This window comes from Phyllopteryx taeniolatus, chromosome 12 (genome assembly GCF_024500385.1).
Source record: "Phyllopteryx taeniolatus isolate TA_2022b chromosome 12, UOR_Ptae_1.2, whole genome shotgun sequence".
NCBI lineage: Eukaryota > Metazoa > Chordata > Actinopteri > Syngnathiformes > Syngnathidae > Phyllopteryx > Phyllopteryx taeniolatus.
Genome location: NC_084513.1, coordinates 14613237 through 14633131, shown reverse-complemented (window position 1 = coordinate 14633131; position 19895 = coordinate 14613237). Strand labels below are relative to the sequence as shown.

General features: G+C 40.6%; 1 protein-coding gene across 4 annotated transcripts in view; it reads left to right on the top strand.

Moving 5' to 3' along the window:
* Positions 1-19074, top strand: part of LOC133486795 (dehydrogenase/reductase SDR family member on chromosome X-like) — a 39173-nt gene extending 20099 nt beyond the window's left edge. For 3 of the 4 annotated variants that reach the window (XM_061792445.1, XM_061792446.1, XM_061792444.1), the window contains 5 exons: positions 1007-1075; positions 9985-10086; positions 10595-10802; positions 10900-11107; positions 14334-19074. In XM_061792445.1, coding sequence (XP_061648429.1) covers positions 1007-1075; positions 9985-10086; positions 10595-10802; positions 10900-11107; positions 14334-14513 — 767 coding nt within the window. In that variant the 3' untranslated portion in view covers positions 14514-19074. Of the gene's footprint in view, positions 1-1006; positions 1076-9984; positions 10087-10594; positions 10803-10899; positions 11108-11449; positions 11514-14333 lie in introns of all 4 variants that reach the window. The other variant, XM_061792447.1, reaches the window with a different exon arrangement.
* Positions 19075-19895: the final 821 nt, after the last annotated feature.

Sequence of the window (19895 nt, the reverse complement as noted above, 5' to 3'; positions counted from 1 at the left end):
GAATTGAACCTGACAAAAGTTAGATATTTGTTGACATCTCTTTATCAAAGAGGTTTTTGTTGTTGTTGAAACTTTCAAGGGTTATTGCTCACGAAAATATCTACCTCATTTCAATGTTCTATCTAAATTGGAGTTATTAAGTTAGTAGGCATCAGCCCATATGTTTCAGAGCTTTGGAGGTAGTGTCTGAACTGGTTTTCCACAAAGGTAATCACCAAATGGTTGGCAACTTTAGGGTAACAAGAGTTTTAATCAGCATTCTCAGTCACATTTGGCCCATAAGCAAATAAATATCAATGAATACGTTTGTCTTTTTTGGTTGTGGTTTGTGTGTGACTTTAGCAAGGCACCACCCTGAGGAACCTCATCCTCCAGCCCTGACTCAGCAACAGTACATCAGGCTAAATGATGCTGTGCCCTTGAAAAGGCCTGCATGATAATCCATGATTAGTATGTCTGTGAGTGCTTGTGTCTATACTCTGTTTCTAAGTGTAAATGAAAATTCCCTAGCTGGTTATTTGTGGGTATCGGTTTTTATAATTTTCACTCATTCTCTTAATAAAGTGATTGTGCTCTGAAAATGTTCAACCTGGATTTTTTTTAATAGAACAGAATGAGTATGAATGGCCTGTAAATGACCCGGCAATTACCGTCAAAAACAAACTAAAAGACAAATCACCTCAAGTGATGGTTCTTTTGAAAATTCTTCCCGTGTGTCTTTGATATCTCTTTTAAAGACGCATGCTTCATTTATATGCAGCGAATCTCTTTAAATGACAGTCACGGAGTTGGTCTGTGACCAGGGCATTTTTGGGTGTTATTAAAAAAAAGAAAAAAAATGGAATTTTTAATGTGTTGGAAAAGTAAGTGGTAAGTAAGTAAAGTGGTTACCTTCTTATTGACACGGTGCTGTGTGCAGTGGTGAAAACTTAATGCTTACCATAGTGAGGATGACCATCTAAAACAGCTCGTCTGATGTGTTAATTTGTCTCTTTTCCCTCCTCAGGTTGTAGGGATCAACAACAGGGTCTGGCAGCCATCACCAGGATCCATGAAGAGCACAGCGAGGCTAAAGGTGAGTGTGTGTGCGTGTCTGTGAATAAAAACATTACTTGAGACCTTTCCTACAGACAGAGCTTTCAGACCGAAAGTACTGTGGTAGGTAAGATACTGATGCATTTTGAGGATACTCGAGGGTGAAACAAGGGAATAAGAGTACTGTATTTTCACGACCATAAGGCGCACTTAAAAGTCTTAAATTTTCTCCAAAATGGATGGGGTGTCTTATAATGTTACCGAGTTACAACATCTATAAATGTTGTGTGATGAGCGCTCCGCTTGACTTTAAAAAAAAAAAATTTTTGATTAATTTATTTTTTATTTTTAGCATTACCTGCCGACATGCTGCTTACACAGAGGGAAAGCGGACGTGGCTGAGGACAGGGGAAGGATGCTAAAGCCACGCCCCCAGTAGGGATATAGCGCCGGGCTGTTTTTTGTATTATTATTATTATTATTTTTTTTTTTTTTACCGCTTTACTGACTGGGAGCATTTCCGGGGTGTGCATTGTGCAAAACAACATCGGTTTGGCTAAGTGAGCCCCGAGCAGCCGCGAGAGAATTCAAGATCAACGAATCCATGGTTCGCAAGTGGAGGAAGCAGGAAAACGAGCTTCACCAAGTCAAGAAGTTTTCGCGGAAAAAAACAAAACAAAACGCAGAAACAAGGCGAGGTGGCCCGAGTTGGAAGATCAGCTTGAGCAATGGATTAATGACCAAAGAATAACTCAGGGCTTGCCATCATTCCGGGAGGCTTGACGAACCGCTGGACATCGGTGTAAACAGGACGTTCAAAGTGAAGTTGCGAGCGGCGTGGAAGCGATGGATGACAGATGGCGAACACAGCTTTACTAAAACGAGGAGGCAGCGCCGGGCGAGTTACGCCACAATTTGTGACTGGATTGCGGATGATTGGGCTAACGTGTCTGCTCTCACTGTTGTTCGAGCTTTCGCACGGCCACGAGACTGACTTGAACCTGGTGTGTTTGATAGAGAACTTGCCCAGCTGTTCATTTCGGATACACTTTGATGGATTTGTGGATGAGGAGTGATCAAAAAATAACGTGAGTACATTGTTAAATACTTCAATAAAGTGCAACCGAACGCAGTTTTGCTCCCGCTGCCTTTTTAAAAACATTGTTTTACCGTGCAGGCATGCCACTGTATGTTTTAAGATAGCGCATGTTTTACCATGCCTGCACCCAATAATACAAGGGCGCCTTATATATGTGTAAAATACAGAAATAGACTCCGTAACTGAGACTGCGCCTTTTAATACGGTGCGCCCTATGGTCGTAAAAATACGGTAGCCCGATAGTTGAAGTCAGGCAAAACAAATATAGGAGATTGATTGTTCAGAATAGATGATACTGATCCACAGCAACTGCACATGCTTCACAGGACCATAAATGTATGTTGCAATATGAATATAAAGCCTAATAATACTGTCATTTCTAAAAGGCCTTAACCCTTTACCACTCTACTAAGAATGTTTAACCATTCATAATTGCTTCTTTTTAACGAGTTATGTTTATTTTTTATATAGGCTGAAATTTCATTACCTTGAATTCTCTTTGTCCACAGTCAGTGTATTTTGTGTGTTTTTGTGGCTGTGACACTGTTGGAGTGGCTGTGTAATTAGTGACTACCTAATTTCAGTATTGCTTGATTGACTCTTCCAATAATGGGCTAATCTTGCATCTGAAATCGCAAAATACCTTTCAAATTTGCTTAACTCTGTTAACTGAACATTAAGGCTTTTCTAGTTTTATTTTGACGATTTCACATCTGGGCACAGTGGATGACTGGTTAGAGCGTCTGCCTCACAGTTCTGAGAACCGGGGTTCAATCCCCGGCCCCGCCTGTGTGGAGTTTGCATGTTCTCCCCGTGCCTGCGTGGGATTTCTCCGGGCACTCCGGTTTCCTCCCACATCCCAAAAACATGCATGGTAGGTTAATTGACAACTGTAAATTGCCCTTTGGTGTTAATGTGAGTGTGAATGGTTGTTTGTTTGTATGTGCCCTGCGATTGGCTGGCAACCAGTTCAGGGTGTACCCCGCCTCCTGCCCGATGATAGCTGGGATAGGCTCCAGCATGCCCACAACCCTAGTGAGGAGAAGCGGCTTAGAAAATGGATGGATGGATGGATGGATTATTGTGAGAATTTTGCTGAGATTTATTTTATTTTTTTAATTGTATGGTGTTTTTTGTTTTTGTTTTGTTAGCGCCATCAGCAGGTAACAAAAATTGCAAGTATCCCCCCCAGCTGGGGAGCAACCTGCCTTAGCTGGCACTGCAGTACGAGCAGCTGAAGACCGGTTGGCTGGTGTCCTCCTTGTGTGTCAGTGGCTGTCAAGCTCAGCGACGGCAGCCATGTAGCTAGTGTTATTGAAGTCGATTTCCTCGAACGAGGCTGCGGCGGGATTGATCACTTCTTTTGTAATTGGCAGGCACTGAGGCATTAGGGACAAGGGGGTGACTGCTGCCAGATGCTTGTGCACTGAATGAAAATGTGTGTATATTTGTGGTTGAATGAACCGGTAATGGATTTTCATTAGTATGTGTGGCGGCACACTTAACATCTCTGTCCAAACTCCCTTTGGCATGCTTCCTTTTTTTTTGCACCAAATATTTTGGCCCTGATTAAATCAATCAGATAAAAGTATGATCTTTCATCTCTTTAAAAGGGGTAAAGCTACTTCCATGTTTGTAGCTGTTTTTTCTTTAGCATAGACCTGCATATATAAAATAGTACCAGTGTGAGTGTTATTTCACAACAATAGATGTACAGATTTGTGTGAGTTTGGGGAGTATTCTTCTAGCTTTTGAACATTTTGAAAACAAATCTGGTTGTCTGTTCCTGTGTTACCTACCCTTTGATTGCCTGGCAACCAGTCCAAGGTTTACCCTGGCTCTCGCCTAAATTCAGCTGGGAAAGGCTCCAGCTCCCCCGAGACCCTAATGACAACAAGCATAAGGTATAGAAAATGGATGGACTGATGTTGCTGTTAGTGTATCTTTAAACAGCGCTTCAAATAGTGTACATTTCAAGAACAGAATACTTGTAGAGCTCTAGAAAATCTGTTCAAGATAACATTTTCATGTGTGCATGCCATTGGAGTGATTACTTTTCGAACTTAGTACATGTAATTGCAATGAAATTCAATTAGGATGAGAGCCCAAAAATGACGGAAAGAAGTAGCCCGTACATTTGTTTGTCATGATGTACCATATATGTTGGTTTCTAAGGTGTAAACCTGTCAAATGGTAACATCGTTTAGCTGGCAAAAAAAAAGATTGCAGGAGCCAAAGGTCATATGAAAGATGGCCAATTAAATATTTGTGAGCAGATGACATTGGAAGATGGAAAAATACACTCCCCTCCAAGAGCATGGAACAGTGAGACCAATTCTTTCATTTTTGCTGTAGACTCGTTTGATTTGACATCAAAAGCCGAAAAAGAGACAGATCAACATTTCAGCTTTTATTTCCAGGTATTTTTATCTTGATCTGATACTCATCTTAGAAGATCGCACCTTTTGTTTTACCAGTAATCAATTTTCCATCCATTTTTCTTTTGTGTAAATGTTGGAACCTGTGACTGACAGGTGTGTCTTATTGCCCAAGTGTGTTCTATTACTTTGATTATTAAAACAATACATATGAATGTCTATGCTCAGTCTATCCTATTGTTTTAGAAGGAACAAAAATACATTGGCCACTCCAGAAGATTCAAACCACCCATGAGCAGGAACAAAACGAAGGCCAACAACAACAACAACGGAAAGAGACTGTTGTGAAAGCTTTGAAAAGCATCACAAAACTCTCATTCGACTTTTAATGTTCATATACCCAAACCTTTCAATCTACAGCAAAAGTAAAGGATTTGGCCTCACTTTTCAGTACTTTTAGAGGGGAGTTTGTTTTTGTCAAATAATTCATATGCTTATTCCTCACAAATGTTCAATAAAATATTTAGCACTTGAATATAATTTCTGTCCAATTAGTGCTAGGTGGATTTACCAATTAAACATCTAGGCTGAAGCTATACTATGAGTAGGAATAGTTTCAAAAGTATTACTATTATCCATCAGTCCATTTTCTGTAGTGCTTATCCTTACTAGATATTGTTGTTGTTATTATAATTGTTATTATTAGTGGTAGTAGTAGTATTAAACCGTTTGATCCATTTAAGGTTGCTTTGTCTAATGACCTTGTGACATCTTTGGTTCACTCGGGTCCGCTAGAAAAAAATCTAGCTATAAATCATTTTAGTTTTGATTATTCACACACACACAAAGATACAGGCTAGACACAGATACAAGGTGTTTATGCGTGCTTGCCACAGGCAGCTCTGTCTGTCCACTAACTTTAGTCACGCTGCACTTGAAAGTTACACAATCCGCCTCAAACCAAAAACTTGGATTAAAAATGTGAAGCAAGAAAACCAGCACATGTCCGTGTGTGTGTGCATGTGTGTGTAACAAATAATGTCTCTTAGCATAGGCGATACTTCTGCTTCTTACCCACACAAAAAAATCCATAATCCTAACTTCCCTCATGCATCTTGTCTGACAAGTCCTCACTTCAGTGAGATTAATACTAGAAGTGCTTTGCTTCTTCTTCAGCTTCTTCTGCTTCAGAGTTTTAAATATGAGTGATGGCAAAGACGAGAAATGTGATGAATGTTAATACGTCTTTGTTCGGGCTGCTAAATACAATATGTCTAAGTCAACAATGAATTTAGAAGGATGGAATTAATATCTTGTGTAAACTGATTGAGCTCTATTTTTGTGACCGGTGTAAATCAGTCGCGGCGGGCAGCGTAAATATGCGCGGAGGCGCGTTGCACCAGGTTTTGGTCATTTTGCAGACACGTGCAAGACGGTGCATTTAAAAGAAGGCGGTCTGCACCGAACCCGTCTCTTCTTGGAGAGACACGAGGCTTCGGTGGCAGGGGTCGGGACTGAAATTAGCCTACACTCTAATATTGCTAGCAGTTTCAAAACTTGCATATGGTGCATTTAATAGCTAAAATGTGTTATTTGTATTTCCATAATGAACTAAATTCTCAAGATGAACTATTAGAAGGTCAACCAGCGTCCCAGAACAGTTTATGGACAACTTTAGAGGTTGGTTTTTTGTTTTGTTTTTTTGTAATTTATGTGTTGGAAGACTAAATAATAAATAAATAAATAAAAGTAGGGTGCACTTGCAACCAAATAAATGGTATTGAATGACACAACCACATTGGACGTAGTCTTGATTAGGAGACTGTCATTGCATTAACACTGCAGGCTGGCGTTGACCGTCATGCTGCCTGCCTCCTGTCTGCTACCATCAGTTGAATAATAACAGCCAGTGGAGGAGTGAATACTGGCATGCTGCCCAGACCTAATATTCTTGACTATCGCAGCGTTGTTTATCCAATGTCTCTAAGTGAAACTAGAGACATTTACTTCCTTGTCTGGGTCTTAAAGAGGTGGTCTCAGAGGGGTTAGTTCATTGTACCTCCAGTTTTTATTTATACCCTTCATTTAGACAGAACTATATGGTTCAATCAAGGCCATATCTTAATATTTTTTTATGGTAAAAGACTTGATCCAAACAGACACGCTTTTAGTCAGCATATCGGTGTCTTTAATATCTGCCTTGAAGCATGCGTTTAAAGTAAAATCACCTTCCAGTAAGCAGGAGCACAAATGTGATGCGTTTACCAGAAGCAAATTTTAATATCAGCTTTAAGTACAGTATAATCCAGCCTAATCATTTCTACTGCAGCCACAACCAGAGCCCAAGATGCATTTTGAAGCCAGGTAGATTTATGCATCCATCATAATTTTCGTGTCGATCTTAGAAAGTTATTTAATCTTTTGCAGGGATGCTGAATTCATTTGACAGCTGCGGCGAGATGAAAGCCACAAATTGAACTCTAATAAGGCATTGGTAGAAGCCAACTTTCATATTAATTACCGGCTGTTCAGGGAGGTTTACTCTGGATGTGTCCAGGTATTCCTGGCAGGCTGTGTCAAAAGTGTAACAGCTGAGCTTGTAAATACAAGATATTTATTAAAGTTTGCTGTCCATCACTGAGGCCTAACTTAAAGTGTTGGAGTGTTTCAAAAATAAATACTGTTGAACCCAGTGACACTTTTATTAAATCAGAGCAGATGTTTGGGGAGATGTTGGGTAATAATGGTGTATGACCTGTTGCTGTATTATTTACTTCAAATATTTGCAACTTATAAAACAAGTTAATAAACTTTCTTGACTTGGTTTCTGTCCACGAAGGGGCTGTACACTCTGTTGCAAATGTTTTCTAAATTCTTTGAACTCCATCGCCTTTCTCACATGAAAAGGTATTTGCTAAGCCAGTTGAACGTTTTCACAGCGTCCTTTCAATTTTTCAGCTAAATCATGTTCTTTCTGGCATTTCAAACTCTTTGTTCACTTAAAGTACCAATGAATGCATTCTGTTCTAGAACACCCCCCTCACCCCCCAAAAAATATCACTTATCATCTGATTTTGTTGCATGTATTTCCGAGACCGACTCACAGTTTGATAAACTTATCTTCATCAGATATTAGCATTATGCTGATGTCATCTGAAACATCACAGATTGTCTTGCTTTGCCTATTTCAATTTGTAATTGTCAAGAAATTCTTTGACTTTTCAATTTTATTATGTCTGGGATGCCATTTGATCATATTGCTGTATCATATGAGTCTGTCCATCATAAATTTTCCATTGACTTACATATTTATCCAATGTAATATATAATAAGCAATGAAAAAACTGCTGTTTTCAATGCAGTATAATTTTTAGACCTACTTTAAAATGTAGCACAAGTGTCCAGGTGATGTCGAGGTGACATTGAGCTCTAAAGGCCTATGTAGACAATGATGGAGTGAGTCCTCTGTCGCAAGTCAGCTCTTGCACTGAAAGCTTTCATGGGTACCCCTTGGGTTGTCCACACAAGCATCAAAATTGCCACTAAAAATGGAACGGTCATTATCGTTCGTAGGAATAGACAGCTGTTCCGCGCAATTATCAAATATTATAGTTTCAAGATAATCATTTGAGTAATTGTAAGGCAGCTATTTTGTAGACGAGAGACTGGAAAATTTAAGATTAGGACGTGGTGACTCAGTCAGAGCATGGGGGTGGTTTTCATCTAGCCATGAGTTAACAGTGAATTACTGTGCTTTAATTAGTTCTTCATTAATTGATGAACAAGTTAATTTAATTGAAAATGTGTTAAAGAGAAGAAGTCAGCCTTGGGGTCCTTGCAGCAAAAATGAAAATTAATTTGTCAAATCAAAGCTCCTGCTAGTATGATGCTCAACTAATTTGGTGGGCTGATTTTGCTATTGTATGAATAATTGCAGTCTGGGCACGGTGGAAGACTGGTTAGCACATCCGCCTCACAGTTCTGAGGACCGGGATTTAAATCCCGGCCCCGCCTGTGTGGAGTTTGCATGTTCTATAACTATACCATAAAACACCAAAATAATCCCGATTGGTTCTATTTCACGTGGCCCCAGATATAACAGGTAAACTCGTGCAGAGAAGAGCCATCTTGTTGTAGACTGGTCACTGGTGTTGTGTGTAATGGTTGAAATGCAGACCAGCCAATGACAGTACCTGTCCACAACAGTTGGAGACATTAGGCAGACCTGAAGAACTGATGCAACAAGAGGAAGTATTCAGGAAAACATCTGATCACTGTAGTTTATGTATGTATGTGTATGTATCTGAATGGTTAAAAGGGCTGGGTATGTTTTTATACAGGTATTCAAAAGCAGTTGCTGTTTAGTTGTCAGTTTTAAATTATCCTTTCAGTTAAAAAAAATGTTCCCAATGGAGCTCTCTAAATATGACTGCCCTGCCTTGACAGGGATCCTTGGGGAGGGCAATGAGGGGGACAGGGGAATGCTGACAGACGACTTGCTACATCAGTTCATTCACCAAGGCTAGCTAGGGAACAACTGGGAATTGTATAAAACTATAAAAATAAAAAAAATATGTATGATACGTCAGTATAATGGCAGCTCTAGCCTGGCCAAAACGTCTTCGAGTACAACCAGAGCAGTCCAGTTGTGATCTATTCCGTGCCTCGAGAAAACTGCGGGCAGGAGGCGGGGTACACCCTGAACTGGTTGCCAGCCAATTGCAGGGCACATATAAATAAACAACCATTCACACTCACATTTATACCCACGGACAATTTAGAGTTTTCAATTAACCTACCACGCATGTTTTTGGGATGTGGGAGGAAACCGGAGTGCCCGGAGAAAATCCACGCAGTCATGGGGAGAACATGCAAACCCCCCGGTTTTCTCCGGGCACTCCGGTTTCCTCCCACATCCCAAAAACATGCATGCTAGGTTAATTGAATACTCTAAATTGCCCGTAGGGGTGAATGTGGGTGCAAATGGTTGTTTGTTTGTATGTGCCCTGCGATTGGCTGGCAACCAGTTCAGGGTGTACCCCGCCTCCTGCCCAATGATAGCTGGGATAGGCTCCAGCACGCCCGCGACCCGAGTGAGGAGAAGCGGCTCAGAAAATGGATGGATGGATGGATGGATATCCGCTCCAAGTCACTTCTTATGAGTCCATGCCATATCCCACCTTGAGCCTGATTTCCTGTTATAGTGTGTCACATCGTGATAGCGCTCAGGAACACGTAGCTATTAGGGTTCTATGTAAAGTGGCAATGTAACAGCAGTGCTGTAAGCTGCCTATATTGTCACATGAGATGCCACTGAGGCCGCTGTAAGAGATGATTAAAACTCTTTGATCTCTTACCAACGAAATGGTTAGTAGAAATAATCCCATTTGCAATGGCTCACTTATGTGCCTGTGTGTGTGTGTGTGTGTATGTGTGTGCGTGTGTGCGCGCGCGTGTGCATGTTCTCTCTAGTGGAGTTCAAGAAACTGGACCTAGCGTCTCTGCAGTCAATCCGTCAGTTCGTCCAGAGCTTCAAGGAGCGTGACTTACCACTCAATATTCTGGTCAATAATGGTGAGTGTCGGTGATTATATACACTCCCTGGACTCTGCATTAGGTACATCTGCAATCCAAATTCCCTTCACAGAAGTAACTACAATGTCACTCAGGAACGCAAAGAATACGTCCTTGAATTATGTCTGAACCACACCTTACCTATTGGCATTTACGAGGTAGAAATTGGATCAGTACTTTATGTATAATTCTGCTAACAAAAAATTATGTTAATGCACATTTTTGACACCTCAATATGTGCAGGTTTACCTAATATGACCTAAACCTGTGACCAGTGAGTGGACATCTTTTTATATGTATGCAATCTATAAATATGTAATGTGAGACAGAAGGTAGAGCGTACTGCATTTGTGGTGAAGGATGCACACATTCTATTAACATGCATTGTTAATGATTCAATCACAATTTAAACAACAGTCTTTTTGTTCATCCTCTGAAGATAATTTAACCATTACAAGAGTGCATCACCTTAGAGTTTTTTTTTTTTTGTGTGTGTTTGTTTGTGTAGCGGGTGTCATGCTAGTTCGTGAGGGTTGTACCGAGAATGGATTTGAGCTGCACTTTGGTGTGAACTATCTGGCCCACTTCTTTTTAACCTGTATGCTCCTGGACACATTGAAGCTCAGTGGCAAATCTGGCAACTTCTCCCGTGTGGTCAACGTCTCCTCCTCTGCGCACCGCAACGGCGAGATCCGACTGAATGACTTGAATTGCAGGTCGGTTCTCACACAATTAGCATTATTCCCCCCTCTCTAGCATGTCATATGCAAGCAGAGACACGTGTAAATGTCTGACAGTGTTCTTCCTCTTCAGACAGTGCTATTCAGCCCACGGAGCTTATTGTCACAGTAAGCTGGCACAGCTCTTATTTAGCTCCCACCTCCACCAGGAGTTGGAGCAGGGAGGTTTTCCAGTTAGTTCAAGCGCTGTGGATCCTGGTATGGTGGATACCTCTCTCTACCGCCACCTCTGGGCGCCCCTGAGCTTGGCACACGGTGTTGTGTCCCGCTTGCTTTTCAAGGTAGGCTCCTGCACACTGCCTCTTCCTCGTTTTGGCACAACCTATTAATTTTGAGGGGAAGAGTCACAAAATGAATTGCTCTCTCAATGCATTACTCCCGTTTATCGCTGGGGACACATTTACGACTCAGCTGCAGTAGGTAAAAATCTTCTTTTCTTTTTAATATAGCGTCAAACACCTTTCAACTTAGTACAACACACAAACCTATTAAAACACACGTTCTTAACACATTGTAAACATACTGTATGTGAACAAACACAAAAAACATTGCAAGCATAAAATGTACAGTACACAATATACTGTATGAATTGTAGTGTCCATGTTAGACATCCATGTGCCTAGGAAACGTGGGATGCTGTGTGATGTCGGCAAATTTGTGTCTGGGCGAGAGCTGCGGCTGACAGCAGTGAGTGTGATCAATGTCTTTTTGTTTTACTGTTCTCCCTCCCGGTGTAATAACAATGTAACAATAAAGCGCATCGGTGACTGCAGCTCTCCTTTCCCACATGCTAGGTTATTACAATAGGTATATTGTAAAATTCCATAAAAGAAAATCGCTTTGGGAAAAAATATGGGATATAGCAGGAGTGCGAACAATGTACCGCGGGGGGAAGGGGGCAAGTGGTTGGGGGAGTGGCAAATCTGGACTTCTCTGCTTAGGTTGCTGCCTCCGCAACCTGACCCCGGATAAGGGGGGAAAAAATAGATGGATATAATTTTGTCAGTTAGATTTTTATTGGGATGATAGTCTCTCAGAATGTTCTGAACTCCTCAATCCCAGTATAGAGCAGAATAATGGAGCCCAGAGGAGGTTTGCGTACGTCATAGGCCTTAGATGACATCACACCGTTCTTCTCTAGCCACAAACTGACTGACTTGCAACCAAGTGGCGCACTCTGTTTTGCCTCCATTAATTCAACACATTATTAATCAATCAATTCCACACAATTAACAGCATTATTAGGAATACATAGACCGACTTATTGATTATCATGCCCCTCTCTTATTTAAATCTTGTACAGTGCTACCTAAAAGTTTCATACAATTTGGAATTTGACAAAAATGAGGATGAGCGAGGAGAAGGAGCAGCGGGTGAAGATTGTGAGGTGGAAGCAACGATGAAGCCCAGGCTGTGGAATCATAAACGTTAACTGCTGATGTGGAAAGGTTTTCCAATTCCAAAAGTGTCCCGAAACAGATGTCGTTTGTCTTTTAAGTTTCCACGTGATCTCTAAAAAATAATGATAATAAATACAAGAAATCTTGCTGCCTACAGATTTAACTTTCCTTCAACAGATGTTTCTTGATTATGCAATTTTTCTCAAGATCCCACTAGAGTTAAAACAATCACTATGCCTATTGGCAGTATTTGCAGATTGTTTTTACAAGGTAACTCACAGATATATGAACATGTGCACACATACACAAAATGAGTCCATCACAGGGAAAGAAAAAGTGCTACTAAAAATCAAGGCAGCCCGCTCACTTTGCGTTAAATTTGAAAACGATCCTTGCGTAGCTTCAAGCGCAGGGCACAGGCTGCTGTTACTGTTCTAGGGATTTAATGTAAGGAGACTTGTGTGCGTGTTTGAGCTCAAACTGCAATTGTCACAGGGACTTGCCTGTGAGCACAACCTTTGGGATGGTTCTGCCCCACATACACAAACACATTAATCACACACACTCATGCATGCCAGTTCTTAACACGCATACACACACACACACACACATACACCATTCACGCCAGCATTGCAATGCACAAACAGTTTTTCTCGCCTGTCACAACATCTTACATCTCAAACAGTAAGATTTATGATAATAACGATGCATTCAAAGAAGCTGGGGTTTTAATGCAGTAATTAACCTTAAGAAAAAGTCCTAGCTGCGGTGTTAACATGCCACGTCATTCAACTAAACAGAGAGTGATATGTATGCGCGAATAATATAATATTTACACTGTAAGTGGAAGCTGAAGCAGGAAGGTTAGCACAAGGCTGAAAGTTATGCCCTGGTTTAGTTGAAGCGCAACTTAAAATAACACATTCCAAAAAGTGTTTGTCACGTACAAACTGACTTTTATTCTCCAAACAGCAAATATGAATAATTAAGTGCCATTGTGTTTGCTTGTAATGCTACCTCAACTAAAACATTGCTTTAAAAATCCCATTCAAAACCAATGGGTGTTAAAGTGTAAGTGGATTGAATTTAAATTATTGAGAAATGCTGTCATCCACAGTTAAAACATTGTCGTTTTTGAAGCAAAATGTCTGTACTCTCACATGTAGGAAACCTATTTGAATCATTGAAAAATTGCATAAGGTAAACCCTCGCGCATCTGAGGTTTGCTATTCATGATTTCAGCTATTTGCGTTTTTTTTTTCCAATAGAACCTATCCTCAGCTATTCGCTGAAAACACACACCATTTGCATATCTCTTTGTGCTTTCTGTAGCTCCCTAAGATGCCACGAGATGGCACTAAAGCACTGTCTAAAAGGGAAGTAGTAATTGGTGTCAAGGAAGTATGTTGAAGTGATCCATCTCGATGGTTTGCTCTTTATGTGTCGGTGTAGAACGAACTTTAGCCTGGTTTGTTAGTAGAAGTTCTGCAGAGCCTTCACCACATTTCCAGTGCATTTTTTTTTTTTTATCATCAATAAGCCATTTATTTTTAGGGGTAATGTTGTCCATCCATCCATTTTCTGAGCCGCTTCTCCTCACTAGGGTCGCGGGCGTGCTGGAGCCTATCCCAGCTGTCATCGGGCAGGAGGCGGGGTACACCCTGAACTGGTTGCCAGCCAATCGCAGGGCACATTGGAACAAACAACCATTCGCACTCACAGTCATGCCTACGGGCAATTTAGAGTCTCCAATTAATGCATGTTTTTGGGATGTGGGAGGAAACCGGAGTGCCCGGAGAAAACCCACGCAGGCACGGGGAGAACATGCGAACTCCACACAGGCGGAGCCGGGGATTGAACCCGGGTCCTCAGAACTGTGAGGCTGACGCTCTAACCAGTCGGCCACCGTGCCGCCGGGTAATGTTGTGTGTAATTATATTAAAGTGTTTTGATTTAAAAGTTTATATTTGACCTTTTTAGAGTAGGCGTCAATTGTGTTTTTTCATTTCATCAACCAAGCAACTGTTCATAAGTAAAACTTAAAAATGTAAGTTGGGGCACTCTTATGTCAAGGTACCATTGTATAATTATGTTTTTATTTCCACAGACTCCTATAGAAGGTGCTGCCACAGTCTTGCACGCTGCTCTGTCACCAGCACTGGAGGGCGAGTCTGGAGGAGGCTACTGGGCCAATGGACGCAGGGATGAGACAACACCGCTGACCTTTGACCCTCAGATTCAGCAGCTCTTGTGGAAAACCAGCCACAGGTTTTTGGTTCCACAGTAACCTTTACTGTATTTAATTGGGCCAATCAGCTTCTTTCTATTTATTTGCGGTTTCTGTTGAAAATCTCACAAGCCACTCCAGGACTGGACTTTTAATGGCTGTTTGGGGGTGAAAGACAAATTTTTTCTTCAATCTCGCCAAAGAAGAGTGACTGTGAATGGAAGCCTTTTCCCCATTGTGAGCTAGCAAACAATACACACATTCTAAATTTGGACCGCGATTTGATGTTGCTGCCATAAGTCTTTATCGGGTGTTTCAATTGTCATCTCTCGTTATTACTTCACAGTGGCACATCATGACACCTGCCTTATCACTTTTCTGTTCAATGAGGAGGTTGATCTACTTTTCCCAACACTTTTGCATCTTACCAATGTGATTCTAAACAAACAAGCCATGCTATTAGGAAGTAGATTTTGGCACACTGTTCAAAAATGTAAGTCAAAGCGTAGGATGCACTCCTGATTTCTCGCTACAGATTTGCCAAGTGATGTCACCGCTGAGTTTTAACACCTCAGTGATTCTTGGATCATCTCGTAATTAGGCCCATTTGACTGGGAGCACTTTGCATTTTAGTGCATTTTTCGTCTTGAAATGGCCACTTTTGAGTCTTCACCTTGTCCTCCTCTAGTCACGTGATTAGCTGTATTTAAAAAAACAACAACCCGCCAACTCTTAGAATTCCTACAAAATACCATCGTGAGAGATGCCATTTGCATGGCAACCAAATATATAAAGTAAGGTTGTTTTTTTTAATAATCCCCCCACCCTCCCTCTTCTGAAAAAGTGAAAAGGTATTGGTTTTGTTTTAGAAAAACACCATTTTCCCAAACCGAGATTTGTGCAGAAACAAAAAAAAAAAAGAAGAAAAACAATGGCCGCTTCAGTCTGTCCCCATTTTCCTTTGTGAAATGTGTTAATCCGTTTTACCTAATCAGTATCTGTGAGAATGTGCTTCATACACAAGTCCAAAATGAGTTTTGGCTCTGGTTTATATTGATGGTTTGCACAACAATGGTGAGATCTTACCGATTCCAGCCGGGAAGAAGAGCAAGGAAATGGAAAAACACTTTTTGTTGTTCAATTTTCAAGCTGTGATTGGTTCCTTGCTGCTTGCACATCTTCATTTGGCGTTTCTCCCAGTGCATTGTGGGAGTGAGATTTCCCAGTGGTGAGAATCTAACTCCATCAGCTAAGCTTCTACACACACACACACAGACACACACACACACACACTCATTCATAAACATTGGAGGAAGAACATGCAGGCACATTTATCTCAACAAGCACACAACAAACAAACACAACAGTTGTCGGCTCCTGTGATCTAACATTTTGACTGTGAAGATGGAACATTTTATCTCCCAAACAATTGTCACTGTACGTGTGTGTAATGATAACCATTCATGATTATGCTCACTTATAAGTGACTCAATATGAGCAATGTGTTGCTAATCGCAAACAGTACATAGACACACAATCAAGAACGTGTGTAAAACCAACCTGAATCCAGCCTTTTGTTTCCGATATGTCACAAACATCTAACTCTCTACACAGAAAACATGATCTTCAAAAATATGTCACACTTTTAAAGAGACAGACCTCCTCTCTTCAGAATCTAGGCCGTAGTGTGTTTGGGTGCTCAGCAACATGTATCCATTATTCACAGTAATGTTGTCTGGCACCACTCACACTCGTGACAGCTTTCAGACCAGCATCTCACTGGGCTAAATAGATGACCTTGTGTGTCCTACAAAAAGTGGCATAAAAAGCCAATGCGGGCTGGCTTCTGGAGAGCTTTTGACACAACACACCTATCACATTTCGGGGGGGATGCTAGTGATGCAGAAACCCTCACTTCATCATTCTGCTCAAGCAAGACAGTCGCTTATGTGAGGGTTTGAATGACAATGTAGTTCCTCATCCGTTAAATTAGGCTTTGATTAGCCTCCAATGACAGAGCTTAGCTGATATGGGTATCCTTAGTGAATATTTTATTTTTTTTGTCTTCCTCTTTATTTTGCAGAGCTGTCAGTGTTTTCACAGCTTTGCACTCATAATTTGAGGATTGTGGCACACACTTATCAAAGTAGCAGGTTACACCACACACTCACTTACCACAGTGACGCATGGTGGTGCGTAGTTGAGGCATCATCGTGCTTTGGGCTTTTATTTTCTTCAGCTGCAACTGGGGCTTGAGTCAAGGGGAATAGTTGCAAATGTCAGTCAGTTTTGGAACAAAACCCTCAGACAGTCTGCTAGAAAGCTGAAGAAGAGGAAATTCACCTTTCATTCAGCATACATCCAAATCAACAAGAGAATGACTCCACCAGAAGAATATTACAGTTTTGGAATAGCCCAGCCAGACCTGAATCCGAATGTAAATGTTCGAGGTCAGATATTAGTTGAAGTTGGGAGAATAAAGTCTAAATTTAACAAAAATAAAGTCATAATTTTAAAAGCATAAATGTATACAGTGAACATTCGCATATTCGCAGTTTGCCATTCACAAATTTCAACTCAATTTATAGAGCACTTTAAACGGCTGATACAAAGTGCTATACCTGTACATAAAGACCGAACAGTAAACATAAAAAACAATAATAAAACAATATTAATAGCTAAATCGCTCAATAAATAATAGATAATAGGATACAATAGAATATACTATGAGAATATTATTCAATTTTAGTTTTTTAAATTATATTTTAATTTTAGATAAGTAGCTGGAAAACTATTCGCTGTTTTTTTTTTGTGCTCAATCCAAAGCAATTAAAGTATTGCTTTGCTGCCATCTTGTGGCATCTTAGTGCCAAGGAACTATGTTGAAGTGGGTTGAGGAGCTTCACTTAGATGATAGTAGTTTAGTGGCATCTTGGTGCCAATGAACTATGTTGAAGTGAGTTGAAGAGCCTCCCTTAGATGATAGTAATTTGTTGCCATCTTGTGGCATCTTGGTGCAAAGGACCTATTTTGAAGTCACTTGAAGATCTTCATTTAGGCAAAAGTAGTGCTTTGCTGCAATCTTGTGGCATCTACATGCAATTGTAAACATCTTTAGAAGGCGTCAATTAATTTTCCCTATCCCCTGCAGTTCACTTTACCTGTCTTAAGATGGTTAACAAGTTACACTTATTTAAATAGAAGTTTATGACATATAAATAGTACATCAATAGTACATTTGGTACATCAATGCCATCATCAGTTAGAGTTTTTGTTTGCAATATTATGACTTATTTCTCCTGATGTGAGTCATCGCAGTGTCATTATATCTCTTAAAAACCTGATATTTTCATTTCGCTGTTCAAGCACATAACAAAACTAGTACATTGTCTTCATGAGAGCTTTTTTTAATATTTGCTTTCCATCCTCATTTTCTCAGTCTTGCCTCGGAATGAAACAAAGGTTGTAACTTGAGGGCTTTCTTGTTTGATTGTGTGGCTGCTATTGTAAGATGCTCCCAAAATAACAAAGCAAAACAAAACAACCGCGGGAGCATACACAGTTAACCTCCATCCTCTCACATTTCAATGAAGCTTGCACCTGAGCAGCAATATTTAAAAAGCATACAAGGCTGTTGCGTTAACTAAATCTGGTTAAAAAAAATCATGTTTTCATACTCCAGTAGGTGTTTTAAAGACACGACAACGCTTCTTTTTGCCAACTGAGCCCGCTCTTATCCAAAGATGAGATGAAGACGATCACGAGGCTCTTTTGTTGTTTTCAGTACTCTATGACCTTGTTGTAACACAGCATGTAGTGCCCTCTTGAACGTGTTCGACACGGACTGGGTAAAACATGTCAGGTGTTGAGTTTCAAAGACAGAATGAAAAAGGGCAGCAACCGCTCAAGTAAAACTGTCTGTGATAATGTCCGTGTGTGATTTACTCGTCTGTCCTCGTTTCAAAATGTTGCTGAAGGCTACGCACCAGAGAAGCTCTTTGTAGACTTCTTCTGATTGACCTGGAATTACATTTATATTAAATGTTCCTGGCTCAAGTTCTGTAAATCATAAATGTGTATATGTATAGGAAGAAAGAACATATATAATTATAGACAAGGGGCAGCCAGATGAACTGAATCCTTCCTCTGCAGATATTTTTGTGTCCTTCTTGCACTCCTTGCGTTCTCTCCTTAGTTGTGAGAGTCAAAGCCGACGCACATGATGTTTGCACGCTTTCCTCCTTAAATCCAATGTCAACATTCAGTCCATCTGGGCCCCTGTTGATTTTATGAAAAGTGCAAAAATGTTGTATTTTTTAACATGATTTCGTTGTTGAGATCTTCTTGCCTTTTGTTGCCTTGTAAAAGTAAATCTCCCCCATAATTGTGTAACTGTGACTTTTCCATGTAGAAATGAACTTGTTAAAACTGTGAAACTGTCTTGTCCCGTGCATTGCTGTAACTCTTAAAGCTGAGTGTGTGTGCGTGCGCATGCGTGCGTGTCTCGAAAAGGGAGTCCATGTTTTTTTTGTGTTTTTTTTGTCGATGGTTGTGACATTCCAGCAGTAGCCGCCACCTTTTCTATATTCCGAAGCCTCTCAATAAACATATCATGGTGTCACTCTCCCTCTCCGTCCTTGACAATGTGTGTGAGAGAGAAACTTGTCAGTCTGATGACACGCAGCATGAGACGCTGAGCCTGAGGCGCAGTCTGAACTTCAGCACCAGATCACACACCATCAGGCTCTCATTTGCTATAAGCGCACTGGAGTGAACTCTTCATCATTTTTAAGTGGCACATGCAGGCGCTTCAGCTAGTCACCAGTGACGAAGCTCTAAGCACAGTTACAGAATATGAACATTAAAAATAAAAATGTGGTAATATGACAGACAATCACGCTACAATTAAAAAATGTTAAAGGCCACATAATGTGTCTATAAAGTTGCACAAACACTCAGAACCATCATCATCATCGTGTGACAACGTGAGACACAAGCATACTGTAACAACACTGAGATTTCAACTCAATAAGCATCAGTTAACTCAACCAGTGTTGGGCATTTTCTTTAGATTTCAGAGGAATAAATGTTATGATCAAGGATGGAGATTGAATTTTTTGCAACGTGTTGATTCAATCAATAAGCAATCACTATCGAGACTGGAAAATAACTGTCAGGTATACAAAATGGTAAACAGAGCAATAAAAAGGTGTACCCACAGGCTTTTATTTGAAGTACTAGGCATGATGGGTGGATTACATTCTCTTTAAAATGGGGTACACACATACCAACCATGAAGAACGAATTTGAGCACTTTTCCTCCCTGTATGTATTATAGTCTCTGTGTGCATGGATGTGTCTCTAAGAGCCTATTGGCGTGGCATTTGACATTGACAAGCCTACGTGGGAGTGTCTGTATGAGAGCTGTGGTCGACAGCAGTT